This window comes from Lissotriton helveticus, chromosome 2_1, assembly GCF_964261635.1.
Source record: "Lissotriton helveticus chromosome 2_1, aLisHel1.1, whole genome shotgun sequence".
NCBI lineage: Eukaryota > Metazoa > Chordata > Amphibia > Caudata > Salamandridae > Lissotriton > Lissotriton helveticus.
The window spans coordinates 1,401,156,828-1,401,178,004 of NC_136059.1; the positions used below are offsets into that span (position 1 = coordinate 1,401,156,828).

The 21,177-nt window shown below is 48.6% G+C and overlaps 1 protein-coding gene across 1 annotated transcript in view; it reads left to right on the forward strand.

Moving 5' to 3' along the window:
* The window catches only part of LOC144818685 (dynein axonemal heavy chain 6-like), a 1,395,111-nt gene extending 1,374,177 nt beyond the window's left edge, over positions 1-20,934 (forward strand). The window contains exon 38 of the mRNA XM_078676337.1: positions 19,779-20,934. Within this exon, the coding sequence (XP_078532463.1) occupies positions 19,779-19,882 (104 nt within the window). The 3' untranslated portion in view covers positions 19,883-20,934. The remainder of the gene's footprint in view (positions 1-19,778) is intronic.
* Positions 20,935-21,177: the final 243 nt, after the last annotated feature.

The window sequence follows — 21,177 nt, forward strand, 5'->3', positions numbered from 1 at the left end:
TTCTACCTGGTTCCCTGAGTCAGTTAGGATTAAAGGGTGGTATAATCAAACTGCCCATTCTGGCCTACGGGGAACAGTTAGCCTTGCAATAGTGAAAAACGATCAGTTTACCATAGGGAGCACTTGCACTGTGGCACTTGAAAGCAGTGGCACAGTGCCCAAAAACATCTAAAACCAGCAAAAACATAAAAGGCAACAGCAAAAAAAATGGAAGGGAGACCCATGCCACTGGTGCCAGGTCTAACATGTGTCCCTTCCAGCTGAAATGTAGAGAGAAGTCCCCTACCTCTTGGGAGTTCTCATCACAAAGGCAGAAAAATCTGGACAGACCATCAGCATCAGCGTGTTCTATACCAGGGCGGTGTTCCACCGTGAAGTCCATCCCCTGTAGGGAAATTAACCACCTCAACAGCTTTGGATTCTCACCCCTCATCTGCATCAACCATCTGAGGGGCCTGTGGTCTGTCTAAGCCCGGAAGTGAGTCCCAAACAAGTATGGTCTCAACTTCTTCAGTGCCCAGACCACAGCAAATGCCTCATGCTCAATTGCACTCCACCTCTGTTCCTGTGGAAGTAACCTGCTACTGATGAAGGCTACAGGTTGGTCTAGGCCCTCCTCATTAATCTGTGACAGAACATCCCCCACACTATGCTCTGAACCCTTTGTTTGAACAATGAACTCTTATGAGAAGTCGGGTGCCAGGAGCACGTGCGCCGTGTACATCGCAGTCTTCAGGCCATCAAAAGCTCTCTGACGGTGTCTGTCCAAATCACTTTCTTGGGCTGCTTCCTGGAAGTCAGCTCTGTCAAGGGTGCAACAATGCTGCCATACCCCTTGACAAACCTCCTGTAATACCCGGTGAGTCCTAAAAAGGCTCTTACCTCTGTCTGGGTCTTGAGCCATTCCCAAGCTAGGATGGTCTCAATCTTGGGCTGTAGGTGCACCACCTGGCCGCTCCCCACCTGGTGTCCCAAGTACATCATGGAACCCTGCCCGATCTGGCACTTACTCACCTTGATCATGAGGCCTGCTCTCTGCAGCGCCATCAACACTTCCCAAAGGTGGCGCAGATGTTCTTCCCAACTGGCGCTGAACACTGCAATGTCATCCAGGTAGGCGGCACTAAACTCTTCCAGCCACCTGGTTGACCAACCTCTGAAAGGTGGCCGGGGAATTCTTCATCCCAAAGGACATAACGCAGACTTGGTAGTGCCCATCTGGTGTGGAGAATGCTGACCTCTCTCTTGCCCCATCAGTCAAGGCGATCTGCCAGTACCTAGACGTTAAGTCAAATGTGCTGTGGTACCGGGCAGCCCCTAACCGATCAATGAGCTCATCAGCTTTGGGGATAGGGGGCTCGTCAGACATGGTTACTGAATTGAGCCCTCGGTAGTCCACAAAGAACCGCAGTTCTGGCGTGATACTCGGTGTGGAAGCCTTTTGGACCAAGACCACTAGGCTGGCCCAAGGACTGTTAGAGGACTCATTCACCCCCAACGCAAGCATCTTGGAGACCTCCTCCTTGATGCAAGCTCTCACCCTGTCTGTCACTCTGTAGGTTTTGTGCCTGACAGGAGGACTGTCCCCAGTGTCCACATCATGGATGCACCAATCAGTGACACTGGGAATCAGGGAGAACAGGTCAGACAACAGTCCCAGCAACTGATTACAGTCATTCTGTTACTCAGGGGTCAGGGTGAAAAAGAGGTTCAAACCATCCACTGACCCATCTCGCTCCATGGCAGACAGGAGGTCAGGAAGAGGCTCAGTCTCCTCCTCCATTCCAGCATCTGTTGCTAGGAGCATGCCCACTTCGGACCTCTCTAAGTGGGGCTTCAGGCCGTTGACATGCAGGACCCATAAAGGGTTCCTGGGAGACCACAAGTCTACCAAGTAGATAACTGGACTTTTGCGCTCCACCACCTCAAATGGACCGGTCCACTTATCCTGGAGCACACAGGGCTCCACGGGGGCCATGAACAACACTTTCTGACCAGGCTGAAGCTCAAACAGAGTGGCATTCTGGTCGTACCACCGCTTCATCTCCTCCTGGCTGGCTTCCAGATTTGCCTCAACGAGTTGTCTGAATCGCCTAGTCTGGTTCCTGAACGCCAGCATGTAGCTATATACATCCTGGGGAGGTTTCCTGGGAGATTGCTTCCAGCCTTCCTTGACCACACTCAAAGGTCCTCTCACTGGGTTACCATAGTGAAGTTCAAAGGGGCTGAACCGTAGGGACTTCTGTGGCACCTCACGGTAAGCAAAGAGAAGGCATGGTAAGAGGACATCCCACTTACACCTCACGGGTTCCTCAAGACCTATAATCATGCCTTTGAGGGTCCGGTTGTAGATCCCAACCAGCCCATTACCTTGGGGGTGGAAAGGAGTGGTTAACTTGTATGTTACACCACACTCCTGCCACAGTGACTTCATGTACTTAGAAATGAATTGGTACCTCGGTCTGACACCACCTCTCTGGGAAACCCCACTCTGGAGAAAATCCCCATCAGTGCACGTCGCACCACGGGGCCGTCACTGTCCTGAGAGGTATGACTTCTGGGTACCGGGTGGCATGGTCCACCGAGACCAGGATGAACCAATGTCAATGCCCACCCTTTCAAAGGGGGTGCTGACCACAGGGAATGGTTGGAGTGGAGCCTTGTGCTTCCTCCCACTCTTTCCACTTGCCTGGCAAGTCTTACAGGTCTTGCAATGAGTGTTTGAACTCTTGCGCATTTGGGGCCAATAAAAGTGGGTGACAAGCCTTTCAAAGGTCTTGTCCTGCTTCAAATGTCTTGCTAAAGGCACATCATGAGCCAGCTCCAGTAGGAAGGCTCTGAAGCGCTGGGGTACCACCAGCATACGGGCTGACCCAGGCTCAGCAACCTTAGGCTCACTATACAGGAGACCATTCTCCCAGTAGATCCAATGTGATCCAGACTGATCACCTGCTGCCTGGTTTGCAGCCTGCTGCCCCAAACGCACAAGAGAAGGGCACTTGTTCTACTCCTCACAGAACTCTACCATGGAGGGACCTCTTTCTTGTTGCCATTGGGTCAGGTCAGGCAGGTCTCCGAGTTCAGCAATCTCATCCCCTGTAGGCTCCAGTGCATCCACCTCAGGGTCTGCCTCCTCCTGGACCATGGAATAGCAGGGGATGGTTTCCCGTGACCCCTACCTCTTCTCTTTAAGGCAGGCTCCAGGGCCATTTTCTCAGGCTCCAGGTCCTTTTGAACACCCTTACTGGCTGCCATAGACCGACTGGTCATGCAGGCCCACTCAGGCAAACGCAACATCCCCAAATGAGCTCTTACCTCCACCTTAGCCCAAGGGGAGCTCCCCAAATCGTTACCCAACAGACAATCAACAGGCATGGCTGGCCTCATAGCTACTTGAAGAGTCTCTGAGACTCCCCAGCACTCAAAGGGAACCTGTGCCACCGTGCAGTGGCTCTCTGTGTTATCAGCGGCAACAACTGGGTAAAATGCATTGGGGACTACCTGCTCTTCAGACACCAGCCGACAACTGACAGCTGTCACACTGGCTCCGGTGTCTTTAAGAGCTTCCACCCTCTTGCCATTGATGGTAACGCACTGCCTGTACTTTTTAGTGTTATGAGTAACCCTGGGCAAAGCACTACGCTACGCTTGCGTAGTTTGTGAAGTTTGCGCAACTTCGCACTACACGAACTGCACGTAGCACAGTGCAAACACGCGTAGCGTAGTGCAGCGGTCATTTTTTGCTTGCTCGCAGTCCTCAACGTCACGTTGGTGACCAGGAGCAATCAAAATGACATCCCGGTGAGACTTTTTCCTCGTTCGCGATCAGCAACATCAAGTTGCCGATCGCGAGCGTGGAAAATAAACCTCCCGGCGAGATTCTCAACGCGGGGAGGTCAGGTTTTTTATTGCGAGTGATCGTGTATGCTCCGCGACCGCTCGCAATGAGAAACTACCAGTCCGCGTTGAGAAAGCTGCCGCTCGAGTAAAAATCTACTCGAGAGGCAGAAAACTACAGCTCGCACTGTGCAAGATGCCGTTTTCAATTATTGCACAGTGTCAGATGCTTGTCCGCACTGTGCAATCATTGAAAACGGCATCTTGCACAGTGCAATCAGGGTATTACGCAGTTCACGTAGTGCTATACGTAGCTCGCGTCGTGTGAAGTGCACATCGCGTAGCTACGCGTAGCGCTACTTCGCGAACTACGCCCAACCCTAGTTATGAGGTAGATCTGTCCTGGGGACTACCTCACAGTCTCCTAAAGAGACAAGGAACATCTCTGCGGGACCCCACCCACCTTGGGCACCCATCTCCTCCCCCAGGGCTACACTAGCCAACTTCTGGGGTGGTGCACCAGTGGGTGCTGTCTTCCCATACAAGGGACATATACCATCAAAAGAACAGTGGCCTACTAGACCACACTTAAAACAAGTCTTGGGCCCCTTGTGAACAGGCTTATCTGTCGGGCCACTTTCTTCTTCTCAGGGGGAGGCAGGGAACCTTTTCCTTGGTTCCCTTGGTGATTACTTTGGGGCCCTTTCTGGAACTCCCTCTGTTTACCCTTGTCCCCCCACTCTTTTACTGGGGACCCTGCCCACCTTTGGCGAAGTCTCCCACATGACCCTTCTGGACCCGGGTACTCACCCAGTGGTCCGCCTCCTCAGCAAGCTTCCCAGGATTAGTCAGCTTGCTATCAATAAGGTGCTGGCGTAGCTCTGGAAAACAATTATTTGACAAGTGCTCCCATGCAAACAAATCATAGACCGCCTCAAAATTATCCACTTTGCTGCCCTTCTCCAAACCATCCAATGCTCTGCAAAAGAAAGACACATTTTCCACCCATGTGGTAGACTCCAGTTTTCTGCAATTGCTAAACCTTTGTCTGTAGAACTCTGGGGTCAAACCAAATCTGGATATTAGGGGTCCCTTCATGTGGGTATAGGACATCTGCTCCTCTGTAGGAAAATCTAACAAAGTGGCCCACCCATCACGAACAAAGCAGCCCCACAACCCCGCTCCCCAATCCTTCTTAGGGACCCGGTGGGCCAACAATGCAGCTTCATAAGCTCTAAACCATTGACCAATATCCTCATTTTTGTGGAAATCTTTAACTACTTCTTTGGGGATGTAGGCTCTTGCTTCTACAGGCACTGGTGGTGCGCTGCCACCAGAGGGAGGAACCTCTAAACTTTTGGCCTTGAGTTCCAATTCGCTCAATCCTCTCTCATGCTCAAAATGCATTCTCTTTTCCTCTAAGGCTAACTTCTTCATTTCTAATTCCATCCCAAGCTCCATTTTCTTGCTCTCTATGTCTTTCTGACCATCCATTTTGAGCCTAGCTAGCTCCAATTTGTGTATCCTCTCCTTTGCTCTGTCCTCCAGCTCTCCTGGTGACAAACCCTTGGAAGAAACACTGCTGCCAGCCCTGGAAGGCGCTTTCTCCCCGGTTGGGCCCACTGGCCCCTCAAACTGCCCATCTAAATTCTCTGTCTACATCACTGGCTCCTCAGGATGCTCACTGGCATTCCTAGATTGTACCCAGGTCCTCAGCCCCTCTTTCCTTGTGAGGCCTTTCACAGAGATTTTAAATTTCCTGCACAATGCTTTGAGATTAAGCACAGTGTAAGTATCAATTCTCTCTTCTTCCAATAAGTTGTCTACAGATGCTATGAATGCTGACTTGCTCATGGTAGAAAAGACTGGCAGTTCCCAGGAATGAAAAATAGAAAAGAAGTTCCAAGGAAAAAACTCTACCAAATTGTATGTGGTTGCGTTATGGTCTGCACTCACTAGTAGTGTACACCAATCACTGTATATGAGTCACAAATGCAAGTCCAAATCCTCACCGGTGACCACCAATGTTAGATTTGGGGGTCTCTAGTTGGCAGAGGTAGGTACCTTTGACCAAACAGAGACCCTTGCATCTAGTCAGGGTAAATGGCTACACTCCTAAAAGAACCCCTGCTCACCCCCTTGGTAGCTTGGCACGAGCAGGCAGGCTTATCTCAGAGGCAGTGTGTAAAGCATTTGTGAACACATACAGTAATACAGTGACAACACTACAGATGATGGACACCACACAGGCTATATTATAAAAATAAATATTTTTATATAGACTTAACACAAGACCAAACAAAAAAATCCACTATACTGTACTCAAGATATGTTTAAAAAATAGGTTGTTCACTTAAAATCAGTCTCTAGCAACAGATAACTCCAACGTGAGTTATCATGATGTCGTGACAGGGGAAATCCCAAAGTATGGCGCTGACCGCGAGATGCGCAGCATCGGACCCAGAGTCAAACAGACCCCTAAACAACGGTACCTTGGAAAAGAGATGAAAAACAAAGGCAGCTCACGGTCTGGGGGAGTTGCGGCTTCATTGGCGCTGCACGACTTCAGTTTCTTATGACCCCAGGGGAGGTGTAGACTCGGTTCCTTACTGCAGCGCAGGGGAGTTGAGACAACAGTTCCTTACTGTGTCAGGGAGGTGACGTCACGATGACGCCGAAACCATTGTTCCTTACGATGTCCTGGCGTCAATGGATTCTCGGTCACCCACGTTGAGGATCGGCTCCGTGATATCGAGGTCAGCTTTGTAGTCGATGCGGCCCAGCAGCAGGCGTCGGGACCACGGCACAAGTCGGAGCAGCGCTCACGCCTTCAGGCAAGTTATGGCGTCGCTCGCTGGCGTCGATGTGGCACGCCAGCCGGCAGGGGGGTCTATGGTGCAAGTCGGAGCAGTGCTCACGGCTTCGGTGCAGAACATGGCATCGCTCGCCGGCGTCGGTTTTGCAATTTCCTACTGCAGCAGCTAAAACTGCAGTTCTAGATGCAGGCAAGCAGAAGGGGTAACGTCTTGTATCCCTGAGACTTCAGGCAGGAGGTAAGCTCAAGTTCAAGCCCTGTCTCCTGGAATCCCCCAGCCCCTGTCACTCACAACCCAGACAAGGAATACACAATCTAGCAGAGGTAGGCTTGGACTGTTAGGCAAGAAAATGCCTACTTTCTAAAAGTGGTATTTTCAAACACAGAATGTTAAAACCGACTTCACTAAAAGATGCATTTTATCATTCTGAGTTCAGGCATACTAAACTTGAATATCTACCTGGTTCTCTGAGTCAGTTAGGATTATAGGATGTTATAATCAAACTGCCCATTCTGGCCTATGGGGAACAGGTAGCCTTGTAATAGTGAAAAACGAAAATGGTTGTAACTCACTATCAAGACATGCCACACACATTAGGGCATGTCCTACCTTTTACCTACAATGCACTCTGCCCTTGGGCCTACCTTAGGGGTGACTAATATTTATAAAAGGGAAGGTTTAGCGACTGGCAAGGGGTGCACTTGCCCAGTCAACATGGCAGTATCAGACTGCACACAGGCTCTGTAATGGCAGGCTTGAGACACACTTTACAAGCTGCTCCAGTGGGTGGCACAACCAATGCTGCAAGCCCACCAGCAGCATTTGATTCACAAGCCCTGGGCACACGCAGTGCACTGTACTAGGGTCTGACAAGTAAACCAAACAAGCCAATCATGGAGTCACTAATCCATACATCAAGTTACCATAGGGAGCACTTGCACTGTGGCCCTGGATAGCAGTGGCACAGTGCCCCAAAACATCTAAAACCAGCAAAAACATAAGAGGAAACAGCAAGAAAATGGAAGGGAGACCCATGCCAATGGTGCCAGGTCTAACACCACCCTATCTGGTTCCGGGTGTGGATCTGTTACATTTTCGTATTTTTTTTTTTTTTTAATGTGTTTATTGATTTTCATCAAATAAAGAAACATCCGTAAGCATGTTTGACATCGCATTATGATCCATATAACAAAAAGAATATATAAACAACACCCCCACCCTACTCCCTACCACCTGACCCAAGGCTGAAACAGATATAGGTCCAAATTGGTCTAAACGTACAGTTGGCTGAATAACATCATGTATTTAGAAACTGATATCTCAAAGACCTGACAGTAGGTATGTCGCAAAATTAGAACTGAGCCACCATCCTAGGCAGTAGAGCATACTAGTGTTCCCACCATGGAGCATGTTTGAGGGTTATAAGTGAGCCTTAGCAGGAGGCCAGCCCAGACCCACACATATACGATCATACTGAATCTGGACAAGTGAGCAGATATGCTGTTAGCAGGGCCCAGAAGTCTTTCGGCCGTGAGGTCTCAGGAAGCACCTCCTCATAAGTTTGTAACTGAGTATTACAGTACAGCAGATCACGGAGCCATTTTTTTGGGGTCGGAGCCGCTTTTGCTCCCCAGCATTGTGCCAGAGCTCTCTTTGCAAACAGGGTAGACAGTGCCATTACTAGCCTATTACAGGGCTTGAAACATTTGACATATCCTAGTAAGCAGAGTTCGGGGTTGCAATGCACCGGCTCCTGAGTGATATCCGTTAGCATCTTCGTCACTTCCTCCCAGAAAGCAGTCACACGCCCACATTGCCACGCCACGTGCACAAAGTCTGCGTCCGCTCCTCCACACCTCACACAATTAGCATTCTCTCGCAACCCATATTTAAGAAAGCTGCAGCGAGGTATAATATAGTTGGTGCAGGAACTTAAAATGTATTATTCTCAATTTACAATTAGCTGTCAAACGGCCAGTAAGTGTACAGCATGCTGTTCACATATCAGGGGTGAAAGCATCTCCCATCACCGCCTGCCACTTTACAAATGAGGGGTGCTCTTGTTGCTCCCGCTCGCGCAGCGATGCGTTATAGAGTTTAGTGATTAGTCCCTGACGTTCTGCACTCAACAGCATCGCCTGCAAAGCCCACAGAGTGGTAGGTCCAGCCGGAAAGTCCGGGTACGCAGTCCTGAAGCCCAGAATAAAGCCCCTGTCCACCCCCTTTAGCACCTCTGCAGGGATTTGAAGCAACCTTTCTCATAAAGGTCCCCGATCCCCGTGAGTCCCACTTTGGCCAATTCACAAAGAGCTCGCTGCTCACGCGTAGCTGATATATCCGGATGAGACGCCAGGGGCAATGACGGGGCGTATAAATACGGTAGTTGAGCTCTGTCTGCCAGCTGTCACCAAGCCCAAGCTGTGCATTGCACCGGGTTAATCTCAGTCCGGGGGCTGCCCGTGCCACCTGACAAAGTCGCCACCTGAACCGCCATTGGAAGCATCGCGTCCATCTTAATAGCCACATGGGGCTGATAGCGCTGCGGGTAGTGCCAGTAATGAGCGAACTTAGCCTGAGCACACAGATAATACAGTCTGAAATCCGGAGCCTCGAAACCCCCCATCTGTTGCATTTTCTTAATGCACTATTTTGCATGTTTGCCAAAGTGGCTAACCCATCCGGCGTGCCGGCTGGCCCAGTGGGTCTGCTTGCTTACAATTTGGCCATCCGCCAGAAATATGCTGATGACACCCTCATGGTATCTCCTGGCCCACAGATTCAGTACGCCGATACCACAGTCTCCAGCCACATCTGGTTTTGGGCGGCGCCTTCCCAGCTTCGAGCAGTGCCGATGACCTCTACTGCAGGTCCTCCTTCGACGCCACGCCTGGTGCCGCCAACGCTGATCTTGAAGATGCGCTCCAGGAGGGAGGCCCAGAGGCTGCTGGAAGAAGAGAAGTACCAGGGGCAACAGGAACAAGCTGAAGAGGGGGAAATCCTTGACTCTGTGGATGACTTCGAAGGTCTTCAGGGGGCCAGTGATTTGCACACTTCCCCAGAGTGGGAGATTTCTTCCCCAAAGGCAATGCCTTCTCAGGACGTGGCTCCTTATACTGTCATCAGGAAGGCTGCTGACCTGTTGGATCTACAATTGTCTACAGCTGAGGTCAGGTCTAATATTCTGACAGAAGTTTTTCACTCTCCGTCTTCAGCGTTTGAGCCTTTTCTTCCATTCAATGAGTCTTTAACGGAGCCGATTCAGGAAGTATTGCAGAAGTCTTTGTCTGCCCCTGCAGTTTCAAGAGCAGTAGCAAGGTGCTATAAGCTTTCTTAACCTTCAACCCTTCTCCGAAGAGCTTGGTGGTTCAAGCTTCATGGGCATCCAAACAGTCAGTAGGATCCTTCCCCACCACTCTGGAGGATAAGGACTCCAAAAAGCTGGAGTAGTCAGCCAAAAAGGTGTTCTCCTTGGCAAGCATGGCCTTAAAATCTGCAAACTCCACATGCTTATTGGGAAGATATATATTCATGCTTTTATGGACTCAGCCAAAGAGGTGGCTCCTAAACTGCCTGTTTATGTACGAGGGCACTTTCTGGAAGTATTGACTGATATGCAGACTGCTGCCTATCAGGTGATTCATTCAGTTCTGGATATGCTGGACTCAGCCGCCAGGGTGATGAGCTCCTCGGTGGCTACCAGGAGGCACACCTGGTTGAGAAGTTCGGGGTTTTCCCTGGAGGTGCAGGCCACTCTGTTTGATCTTCCTTTCAATGTCTTTGGGACAAAGGTGGATTCTGCTCTGCAACGCTTCAAGGATAGCAGGGCTACTGCGAGATCCTTTGACCTGCAGTCCCATCCTAGGGCCTATGGTTATAGTAGGTTTCGTGGATTTGGAAAGGCAGCTTCCGTTTGAGGCTGCAGCAACAACAGCAGCTGCGGAACCGCCTGTACAAGTCGACAGACGGAAGGGAAGAGGACACCTGGAGGGGGCTGCCCAGCAACAGTCCTCCTCTCCTTTTTCCTTCCACCGGTTCCACAGTGAAGCAGCTCTAGATCCCCCATCTTGGAGCATGTTGGTCCTGTAGGAGGTCGGGTGTCCCATTTTCTACATAATTGGAAATCTGTTACATGAGATCTTTGGGTTTTGAATCTTGTAGAAAATGGGTGCACCCTTCCTTCCCCCTCTTGTCCTGGCCTTGCATCATAAAGGTGCAATAGAGGTGGTTCCTAAGCAGGAAAGGGGTCAGGAGTGTTACTCCTGATATTTCCTGATCCCTAAAAAGGACGGGCGGTTGAACTGATCCTGGACCTCAGGGTCTAGAATTTTTACCTCAACAGGAGAAGTTCAAGATGTTGACCCTAGCTCAGATTCTTCTGGTGCTGCAGCAGGAAAACTGGATGGTGTTGATCGATTTGCAGGATGTGTATTTTCACATCCCCATCTTAAGGTCGCATCTGAGGTATCTGCATTTTACGGTGGGATCCCAACACTACCAATTTGCAGTCCTTCCGTTCGGACTTACTACTTCAGCGCAAGTCTTCACGAAGGTGATGCCAATGGTTGCAGCTCATCTCAGAAGGTCAGGGATTACAGTATTCCCCTATCTGGACGACTGGCTGCTGAAGGCGAAGTCTCCAGAGTTGGTGCTGTATCATCTGTAGATAATGACTCAGCTGTTGTTCGACTTGGGTTTTTTGATAAATTTACCGAAATCTCACTTGGTGCCCACCCAGCGCAACCTGTTCATAGGGGCATTGCTGGACACGAGTGCGAATTGTGCCTTCCCCCCTCCTCAGAGGATCTTAAACATCCAGGCTATTATTCCGTAGTTTCAAGAAAAGGCGGAAGTTCCCGTCCTGAAGGTCTTATGCCTGCTCGGTCTGTTCGCTTTCTGCATAATGTTGGTCAACCAGGCACGCAAGCATATTAGGGCACTCCAGTGGTGCCTCTGCAGGCAGTGATTTCAGCATAACGGAGATCTCAGGGAGGTGGTCAGAATCTCCAGAGACACTGCGTCAGAGCTGTCTAGGTGGAGTGTTCCAGGCAACCTGTTTCAAAGGGACGCCTTTTCAACCTCCCTCTCCGGTGGCCACAGTGAAAACAGATGCTTCTACTCTGGGGTGGGGTACTCATCTGGGGAATCTAGAGATCAAGGGTCTTTGGTCTCCAGAGTAAAGATTGCTTCATATCAATATTCTGGAATTGCAGGCAATTTGTTTGGCTCTAAAGGCCTTTTTTCCCTCCCTTCGTGGTCAGTCGATTTTGGTCCTAACGGACAACACTACCGCGATGTGGTATATAAACAAACAGGGAAGAGTAGGGTTGTATCACCTCTGCAGCCTCTGGGCTCAGGACTATCAGATTTGCGTGATGGCGAATCATCTGGCCGAAGTGCTGAATGTGCGTGCGAACAGTCTCAGTCGGCAGCACCCGACCGATCACGAGTGTCGTCTCCATCTGGAGGTGGTCCGCCACATTTTCAGGATTTGGGGGGGTTTGTCTGTTGGAACTGTTTTCCACTCACAAGAACGCGCACTGCCCGTCGTTTTGCAGTCTCCAGTATCCGATGCGATGAGCATTGAAAGACGTGTTTCAGCTAGACTGCGGCTCACTGCTTCTTTACGCGTTTGCTCCTATACCCTTGATTCCTCAGGTTCTGAAGAAGATTCGCCAAGACCGGGCCCAAGTCATATTGATCTCCCCGGATTGGCTAAGAAGGGTGTGGTACACAGACCTTCTTCATCTCTCATCACACCCTCTGCTCCATCCCTCTCTCAGGGAAGAACTCCTCTTGCAGTCGTAGGGGGAGGTTCTACAACCCCACCTACAGAGCCTGCATTCATGCCTGGAGATTGAACGGGGCAACCTGAGCTCTTTCTCCCACCGGATGTGGTGAATGTTATTTTATCAGCCAGGAGACACTCCACCAAATCTGTTTATTCCTGTAGATGGGCCAGATTTTTAAAGTGGTGTGGACAGAGGTCAATTGATCCCTTGAAGGCCTATTTATCTGATGTGCTTAGCGTTTCACTTTCCTTGGCCCAGCAAGGTTGTGCTTTAGATACTGTTAAGGGTTAGTTGTCGACTTTATCAGCCTTCCTTTGTTAGCCAGACCAGCCTTCGTTGTTCAAGTCTCCCATAGTTATGAGGTTCATTAAGAGCCTCACCAATTCATTTCCTCCCACTCCCTTAATTATGCCTCAGTGGGGCTTAAATTTGGTTCTGACTTTCCCCGATGGGTTTTCCTTTTGAGCCTCTCCATAGTTGCCCGTTGAGGCTTCTCACATTCAAGACTGTTTTTCTAATTGCTATTACCTCTTCCATGAAGGTAAGTGAGCTTCAGTCTTAGGTTTAAGCCTGCTTTTACAACCATCCATGCAGACAAGATGGTTCTTAGGACCAGAGCTGCTTTCCTGCCTAAGGTGATTACACTTTTTCATCTAGGTCATTCCATCACTTTACCCACTTTCTATCCTCCCACTCACCCTTCCAAGGAGGAGGAGAGACTTCACCGCCTGGATTCTACTTGGACAGAACCAAGGACTTGAGACTGGACGATTAGCTCTTTGTTGGTTACTTGGGACGAATGGAGGGCAAAGCTGTCCATAAGAGACCGCTTCTAGGTGGATCATCTTGTGCATCAAGATATGCTACGCCTTGGCTGCTACTACTGCCTTAGCTTGGGATGTCCCAGTCCAAGACATCTGTCAGGCAGCGATGTGGGCAGCATTGTACAGGTTCGCAAAATATTATTGCCTTAATGGTCAAGTGGGGAGGGACGGGCACTTTGCCCGTTCAGTCCTACAAGACTTCTCATTTTAGATCATGAGTCCGCAACCCACCGCCGGGTTGGTATGGCTTGGATATTGTGGTGACCTGACCACCAACACAGGGCACTAGGACCCTGTGGGCCACAGGGCAACGTCCAGGTCACTAGACACGACTTCCTGTGGGCGGACAGGAAGAGGACACTCGAGATCAGGACGACGACCAGGACGGACGCAAGATGCACCCTGAGCATACATAGTAATAAAGATCTGTAAGCCGGAACCTGGTTTCCTGTGTATTGCTTGCCGAGCTAAGGCAACACTACACGACAACTGGCGACGAGGCGTTGATGATCCCACGCGTGTGCGTCCCTCGCACGAAGAAGAAGAACTGGAAAACAGGAGCCCACCCTGCATCGCTGTCAGAGGAAGAAGAACAGCCCATCGTTGAAGCGGGAGCCCACCCCGACTGACAGGGGACTGCGGAAAAGATCGCCGGCTGAGCCCCCGCCTGATCGGGTAAGCGCTGCAGAGAAGCGCGCGAAAGAAACGAAATAGGCGCGAGCTCTCGCGAGAGTCTCGGCAGCCATCTTGGGGTCAGGCGGTCTGGGCCAATAGGAAAGCTGCAAAGCTGCGCGGCCATTTTGAAGCCAGGCAAAGAAGGAGTGGGCGCGAAAGATCGCGAGACTTGGCGGCCATCTTGAAGTCAGGCGCCCGGGCCAATAGGAAGGACAGAAAAACGGGCGGCCATCTTAGAAACAGGCAAAACGTCGAAAAAGACGCAAAGAAGAAGGAAAAAGCTCCAAATAAAGCGACAAAGTGGTCAAAGAAGAAGGGAAACACAGGGGCAAATAAAAGGACTACAAAATAACAAGAGGGAGCAAAGGGCAGCCAGGTGAAAGGCAAGAAAAACAAATAAAATACAAAGGCAACAAAAGGGCCAAGGAAAGAGAAAATGCCAGAAACAAAACATAGTGCGCAGTATCGCACACCTCTCCCGTTCAGCGTGTCAGAACCACAAGTGGGAATTCGATGGGAGAAGTGGATTGTGAAGTTCGAGCGCTACGTGGAGGCGACTGATGTAGTGGACGGAAAGAAACTAGGACTATTCCTGAACCTAGCGGGGGATGAAGTGGAGGACCTCCTCATAACACTGCCCCCGAGCGAAATAAAAACATATGACAAGCTGATCAAATGTCTGACGACCAAGTTCGATCCCCAAAGGAACGTCGATTTTGAAAGATATAATTTCAACATGGCATTTCAACAGCAGGATGAGTCAATGGATGATTTCGCAACAAGGCTGAGAAAGCTAGTGGCTCATTGTGAATTTGAAAAGTATGACAATGAACAGGCCCTTCGCCTAAGATTGATAGAAGGCTGTCGCGACACAGAATTTCGCACAAGACTACTTAAAGAACCGACAAGTGTAGAAAAAATTCTGGATTTGGCAAGAGCGGAAGCTAGGGCAATGGTGCAAGCCAGGCAGATGGACCGGAAAGGAGAACATCTACACCGAATGACAGACACCCGCAAGACGGGCAACTGGAAGAAAGGATCAAAGGAACAAGGAACACGGAAAGAAGGCTCTCAATGCTACAGGTGCGGTCTGGACTTTCCACACCGAGGAGCATGCCCGGCATTTGGTCAGACATGCAGAAAATGCAACAAAAGCGGCCATTTTGCCACCATGTGTCAAGGGGCACATTTTAGAAATGAACGAGGAAAACAAAGGGTGGCAACAAACAGACATGTACGGCACATGGAAGCGACCGCAAGAAGCTCGTCGGCAGGGTCGGAAGATGAGGAAGAAGAAGAAAGAACAGCGGGAAAGGTAGAACGCCTTTACCTCATGTCCACGGAGGAAGGGCATGAAGAGGAGCACATCCGATTAGTGGATAGGAAGTCTATAAAAAAGACGGATTGGGTGACCATCGACGTAGGGCCCCATCAAACAGAATTTGTGCTGGATAGTGGGGCCACATGTAACATCATGTGTGCCACAGAATATGATAAGATGAAGAAGAAACCACCACTTAGACCATCAAATGTCAAAGTATTCACCTGGGGTGCACAGAATCCAGTAACGAACATGGGAAAATTCACGGACACCATGACGCACAAGGGCAAGACTGTCACAGAAGAAATACACGTGCTACGAGGAGACATTCCCGCACCATGTCTACTGAGCAACGTAACGGCCAAGATAATGGGCCTACTAAAAATGATGTACCACATGTCAGACAGGGAAAACATCTTACAAGAGTACCCAACACTAACAAATGGACTTGGAAAGCTAAAAGGAAGACAAATAACTCTACACATAAATGAAGCGGTCAGGCCTATAGCCCAGCATCACCGAAGGGTGCCCATTCATCTACAACCTCAGGTAGAGGAAGAAATAAAGGCACTACTAGAACAGGACATCATCGAGCCAGCAGAGGGGCCAACGCCATGGGTGTCCCCAATAGTGGCGGTACCAAAAAAGTACGCCGCGCAAATTAGAATCTGTGTGGACATGAGAATACCCAGCACAGCCATAGAACGAGAACGACACCCAGGGCCGCACCTAGATGACATGATAAGTCGCCTGACGGGAATGAGGAAATTCTCCAAGCTCGACCTATGCAAAGGGTACCACCAACTGGAGCTGGACCAGCAGTCCAGATACATCACGACCTTCTCCACGCACCTCGGATTATTTCGCTACAAGAGGTTAAGCTTCGGAATATCGTCAGCAGCCGAGATTTTCCAGGAAACAATAAGGCACATAATAAGACCGATCAAAAACAGTCTGAACTATAGTGATGATATCCTGGTGTTTGGCAAATGTGATGACGAACACGATAAGGCTTTGAGAGAAGTGTGCTCACAGTTAGTAGAGGTGGGCCTAACAGTAAACGAAAAAAAATGCGAGCTAGGCAGAGAAGAACTAGTATTCTTCGGACATGTCTTTTCAAAGAAAGGAATGAGACCAGATCGTGGCAAAATAGACACCCTTGAAAAAGCAAAAGAACCAAAAGATGTCGCTGACGTGCGCTCATTCCTCAGCCTTGCCAGCTACTGCGCGAGATACATAAAGGACTTCGCGACAGTGAGCACGCCGTTGAGAGAATTGACGAAGCAGGGGCAAGCATTCGACTGGACCACAGAGTGCCAAAGTGCGTTCGAAGAAATAAGGGCATCAGTAACGGCAGTGGACCACCTAGCCTATTTTGACCCGAGAATATGCACCGAACTAACAGTAGATGCCAGCCCGGTAGGCCTTGGCGCGATATTAGCACAACACAAGCCAGGAAAAGACTCACCGCGACAGATAGTGGCATACGAAAGCAAGAGCTTGTCGGACATTGAGAGAGCATACTCTCAACCAGAAAAGGAGAGTTTGGCGGTAGTATGGGCATGTGAGCACTATCACATGTTCATATACGGAAAACCGTTCACGATAATAACAGATCATCAAGCCCTGGTGACAATATACGGAAACCCAAAGGCAAAGATACCACCAAGAATTGAACGGTGGGGGATCAGGTTGATGGACTACAACTTCACGATTGTCCATAAACCAGGGAAAGATCAAAATCCAGCGGACTACATGTCACGGCATCCGCTTCCCTATCAAAAAGGGGGCACCACAATGGCAGAAGAATATCTGAACTTCATCGTGAGACAGAGCACTCCGGCATCAATAACAAATGAAGAACTAGAGCGAGAAACAAAAGGAGACCCGACAATGAAGGCCATCGGAGTGGTGGTACGGCAGCAGAGGTGGAGACACATCAACAGCAACACCATCACAGAAGAAGGAGTCAATAAAGAGGAACTACTGGCCTTCAAAAAGATAAGCGAAGAGCTGTCTGAAACGGAAAAGGGAATCTTGATGAGGGGCTCAAGAATTGTAATACCACGTCGGCTCAGAAAGAGAACAGTTGAACTAGCACACGAGTCGCATCGAGGCATTGTATCGACAAAGAAGATGCTGAGAGAAAAAGTGTGGTTCCCGGGATTGGACAACATGGTAGAGGAAGAGATATCGCACTGTCACACCTGTCAAGTAACAGGACCTCCTGCCAAACCGACACCACTAAAGATGTCGGAACTGCCACCTGCAGTATGGACAGAGCTTGCAACAGACTTCTATGGGCCACTGGAGAATGGAAAATACCTACTAGTGGTCATCGACGAATTTTCGAGGTTTCCAATAGTGAGAGAAGTATCGTCGACGTCGGCAAGTGCTACGCTACCAGTGCTAGACGACATATTTGCCGCCTGGGGCTCCCCACAAACACTGAAAACGGACAACGGTCCTCCATTCTCGGGAGAGGAATTCCGTAGATTCCTGGAATACCTGGGGATCAAGCATCGGAAAATAACTCCTCTGTGGCCACAGGCCAATGGAATGGCAGAACGATTCATGGGGACCATCAAGAAAGCCATAATGCGGGCAAAATTGACGCAGATATCTATTGGACAAGCGCTGTGTCAAGTGCTCAGAGACTACAGGAATACCCCTCACAGCTCCACCGGCAAGTGCCCAGCAGAGCTGGTGCTGGGGAGATCGAGCAAAACAAGGTTACCTCAGATAGACGCAACGGAAAATACGACCAGAAGTGACATTGCGGACAGAGATCACCAAGCGAAAAAAAGAATGAAAGAATATGCCGACAAAAGGAGAAATGCAACAGAACACCAGCTAACTGAAGGGGATCTGGTGGTAGTGCGACAGAAACAACAAAGAAAGTCGGACAGTCCATTCTCAAGAGACCCGCTGGTTGTGACTGACGTGAAAGGGTCAATGGTGACTGCAGCTTCTGACAACAGGAAAATAACAAGAAACAGCTCCCACTTCAAGGAATTGAAAGTGAAGGAAGAAGAACGTGCAACAACAACAGAAGACAGAGAGCAAGGGACAACAAGAGAGACAATACCAACAAAAGAGGAAAACGGAGGACAAGAACAGAGCAGAGAACAAAGACCAAAAAGGGAGTGCAAGAAGACAAGAAGACTACTCTCTCTCTCTCTCTCTCTCTCTCTCTCTCTCACTCTCACTCTCACTCTCACTCTCTCTCTCTCTCACTCTCTCCTGTGCCAAGGACTTGCATATGGGACAAAGACATTCTGTTTGCAACAAAGGGGGAGATGTGGTGACCTGACCACCAACACAGGGCACTAGGACCCTGTGGGCCACAGGGCAACGTCCAGGTCACTGGACACGACTTCCTGTGGGCGGACAGGAAGAGGACACTCGAGATCAGGACGAGGACGGACTCAAGATGCACCCGGAGCATACATAGTAATAAAGATCTGTAAGCCGGTACCTGGTTTCCTGTGTATTCCTTGCCGAGCTAAGGCAACACTACACGACAGATATCTGATTCAAATGTAAGGAATCTGCAGCTAGAAGTCTCTATCAGATGATCAAGTCACTTACCGTTGGTAATGCATTATCTGGTAGAGTCTATCTAGCTGAATATTCCTTACAGCCCCACCCATGCCTCCCCGCTTTGCGGACTGATGTAGTAGGACTAGGGTTGTTTTTTTCTCCCTTTCAGGGCCCTAGTTTTGCACATGACTATGTCAGTTACTTTGTGGCTCTGCTCTTCTGGTGTGGAAAAACGAAAAGTACTGACGTCCTCGCGCCTGGGTGGCCCCTATATAGGCACCGTGACGTCATAACTAACGCTGCAGACGACGTCACGCAGAGCTGAATGGAGCCACATGACATCGCGCACAAATGGTATTACTCAGCAAAAGTTTCCAGTTCCAGCATGACGCCTGGGATATTCAAAGGTAAGGAATCTGCAGCAAGATAGTCTCTAGCAGATAATGCTTCCCGAAGGTAAGTAACTTGTTCTTTTAACACCCTATGGCTAGGCTTGGATCCCAAGGCATGTTTACACGCTATCAGATGCTGCATACCACCACTTAGTTCCATGGCGTAGCACTAGTGTTGCTATAAGCCAAGTGGCTGTAACACATTGAGGAAATAAATGGCACTGCCTTGACCCAGCCCCTTCAATTTATTTGTCCAGATGTAAGGATGTCTCGCTGGAATGTAATTTTGACCAAAATGTAAACTCAATTTCAGCAAGTTATTTTGGTAAAGGATAGGCCTTCCTGAATTTAGCCCAAAATTGACGTCTTGAAAGATGCAATTTACTTATTTTCTAATTTCTTGGGCAATAAAAATACTAAATTAAATGGAACTGACTTCTCAATAGAGTGACATTGTTCTGAAAAATGTCAACTTGTACAGAAAAAATACTATACAATAACTTGTTTTCTTTAGGATCTCATGACAATATACAAGGCATACAGAAAAATAACAGCTTCCCCCCATTTTTTTGTCTTGCCAGGTCATTCTACAAACTTTGTTGTGACAGTTATGTTACCCTCGGACAGGCCTAATGACTATTGGATATCCAAGGGGTCTGCTTTACTTTGCCAACTGAGTGACTGACCACGAGGCCAACCTCGAAGTCTCGAGGAGAACAACAAAGAAAATAATACTGTATACCTTTGTATTGAATGCTCAATAATATATCGTCTTTGTAAAATATATTTAATTTGTCATCATGTCATCATTAATACACTATTATTTGCACTTTATTTCTCTCCTGTCACCTTTAATGTGCCCTAAGCCAAAAAGATGATTTGGGTGAATACGCTCAGCAACCTCCGATTTGGACGTACGTTGTCTCTCCATATTAGTTTAGTGTGCAAGCATGTGGTGGCCTGGAAAGCATTGTAAGGGACATAGATCACTACATCACAGCACTTAAACATGTTTTGCAGTCTAGGCGGTATACTTTGCTTTGCGCTTTACAAGATCTTTATCTTCAATATAATATGTCTGCACCTCACATATAAAAAGCTCCAGTAAATCCATGAGACGAGCTCCTAATCTGAAACATAAAAATTATTAATGATCCACAAAGGCTGGATTGACCCCTGAATAAAAATAGATCGCAGATGTCTTGTCTAATCATTAGTATATTTGTATACTTTTTAGTATATAATTTCATCAGTACATGTACTGTACAGAAAGTTATTGTATTATAATAAATATAAGAGCTATGTTAGCTTTGTATATTTTACTTGTGTTAATTGACAGAGTGCTTTTGTCTCAGAACTCGTGCTCCATGTGCACTTTTTGGACCTCCGTACTCATTTTTATGACAAGACGTGTGTTCATAAACAACAGCTACATTCTCATGTTTTGTCTAGGTGCTAGTGCCTGACCTAAGAAAATAACAAAGTGCATTGTTGTTTGACCTGGTCTGTGGTGTGCAGACTGAATCCCAGGAAAAGAACAGAACACAAAAACACATGTAGGTTCTGTGTGAAAATACAAATTGGCAAAAAGGCAAGCGTGTTTATATAGTAATATGTGGAAAGGAAAATGCAGCCTACAGCATGTACAATTAGGCTAACATTGGCTCAAGGCCGGTACGGCCGAAACGCGTTATGGCGGTATGGTGGTATGCTGAATAAATAAGTTTACACACCAAATTGGGTCCACTCATTTATTCTTAAGGCACGGCGAAACCAAAGCAGGCGATAAATCATTACCAACTGAAGAAGACGAATGTTAAAAAGCATTGTGGTATTTCAAGAGCAACTGCATGCTGTGAGACAAATAAAGAACTGACTATCTACACTTCTCTGAGTGCAGCGTATTCTCCTAGTTGATATATATTTATATTTCACCAAAGAGGTATGTGCCTCACTCCAGACTCATTTGCAAAATTGTCT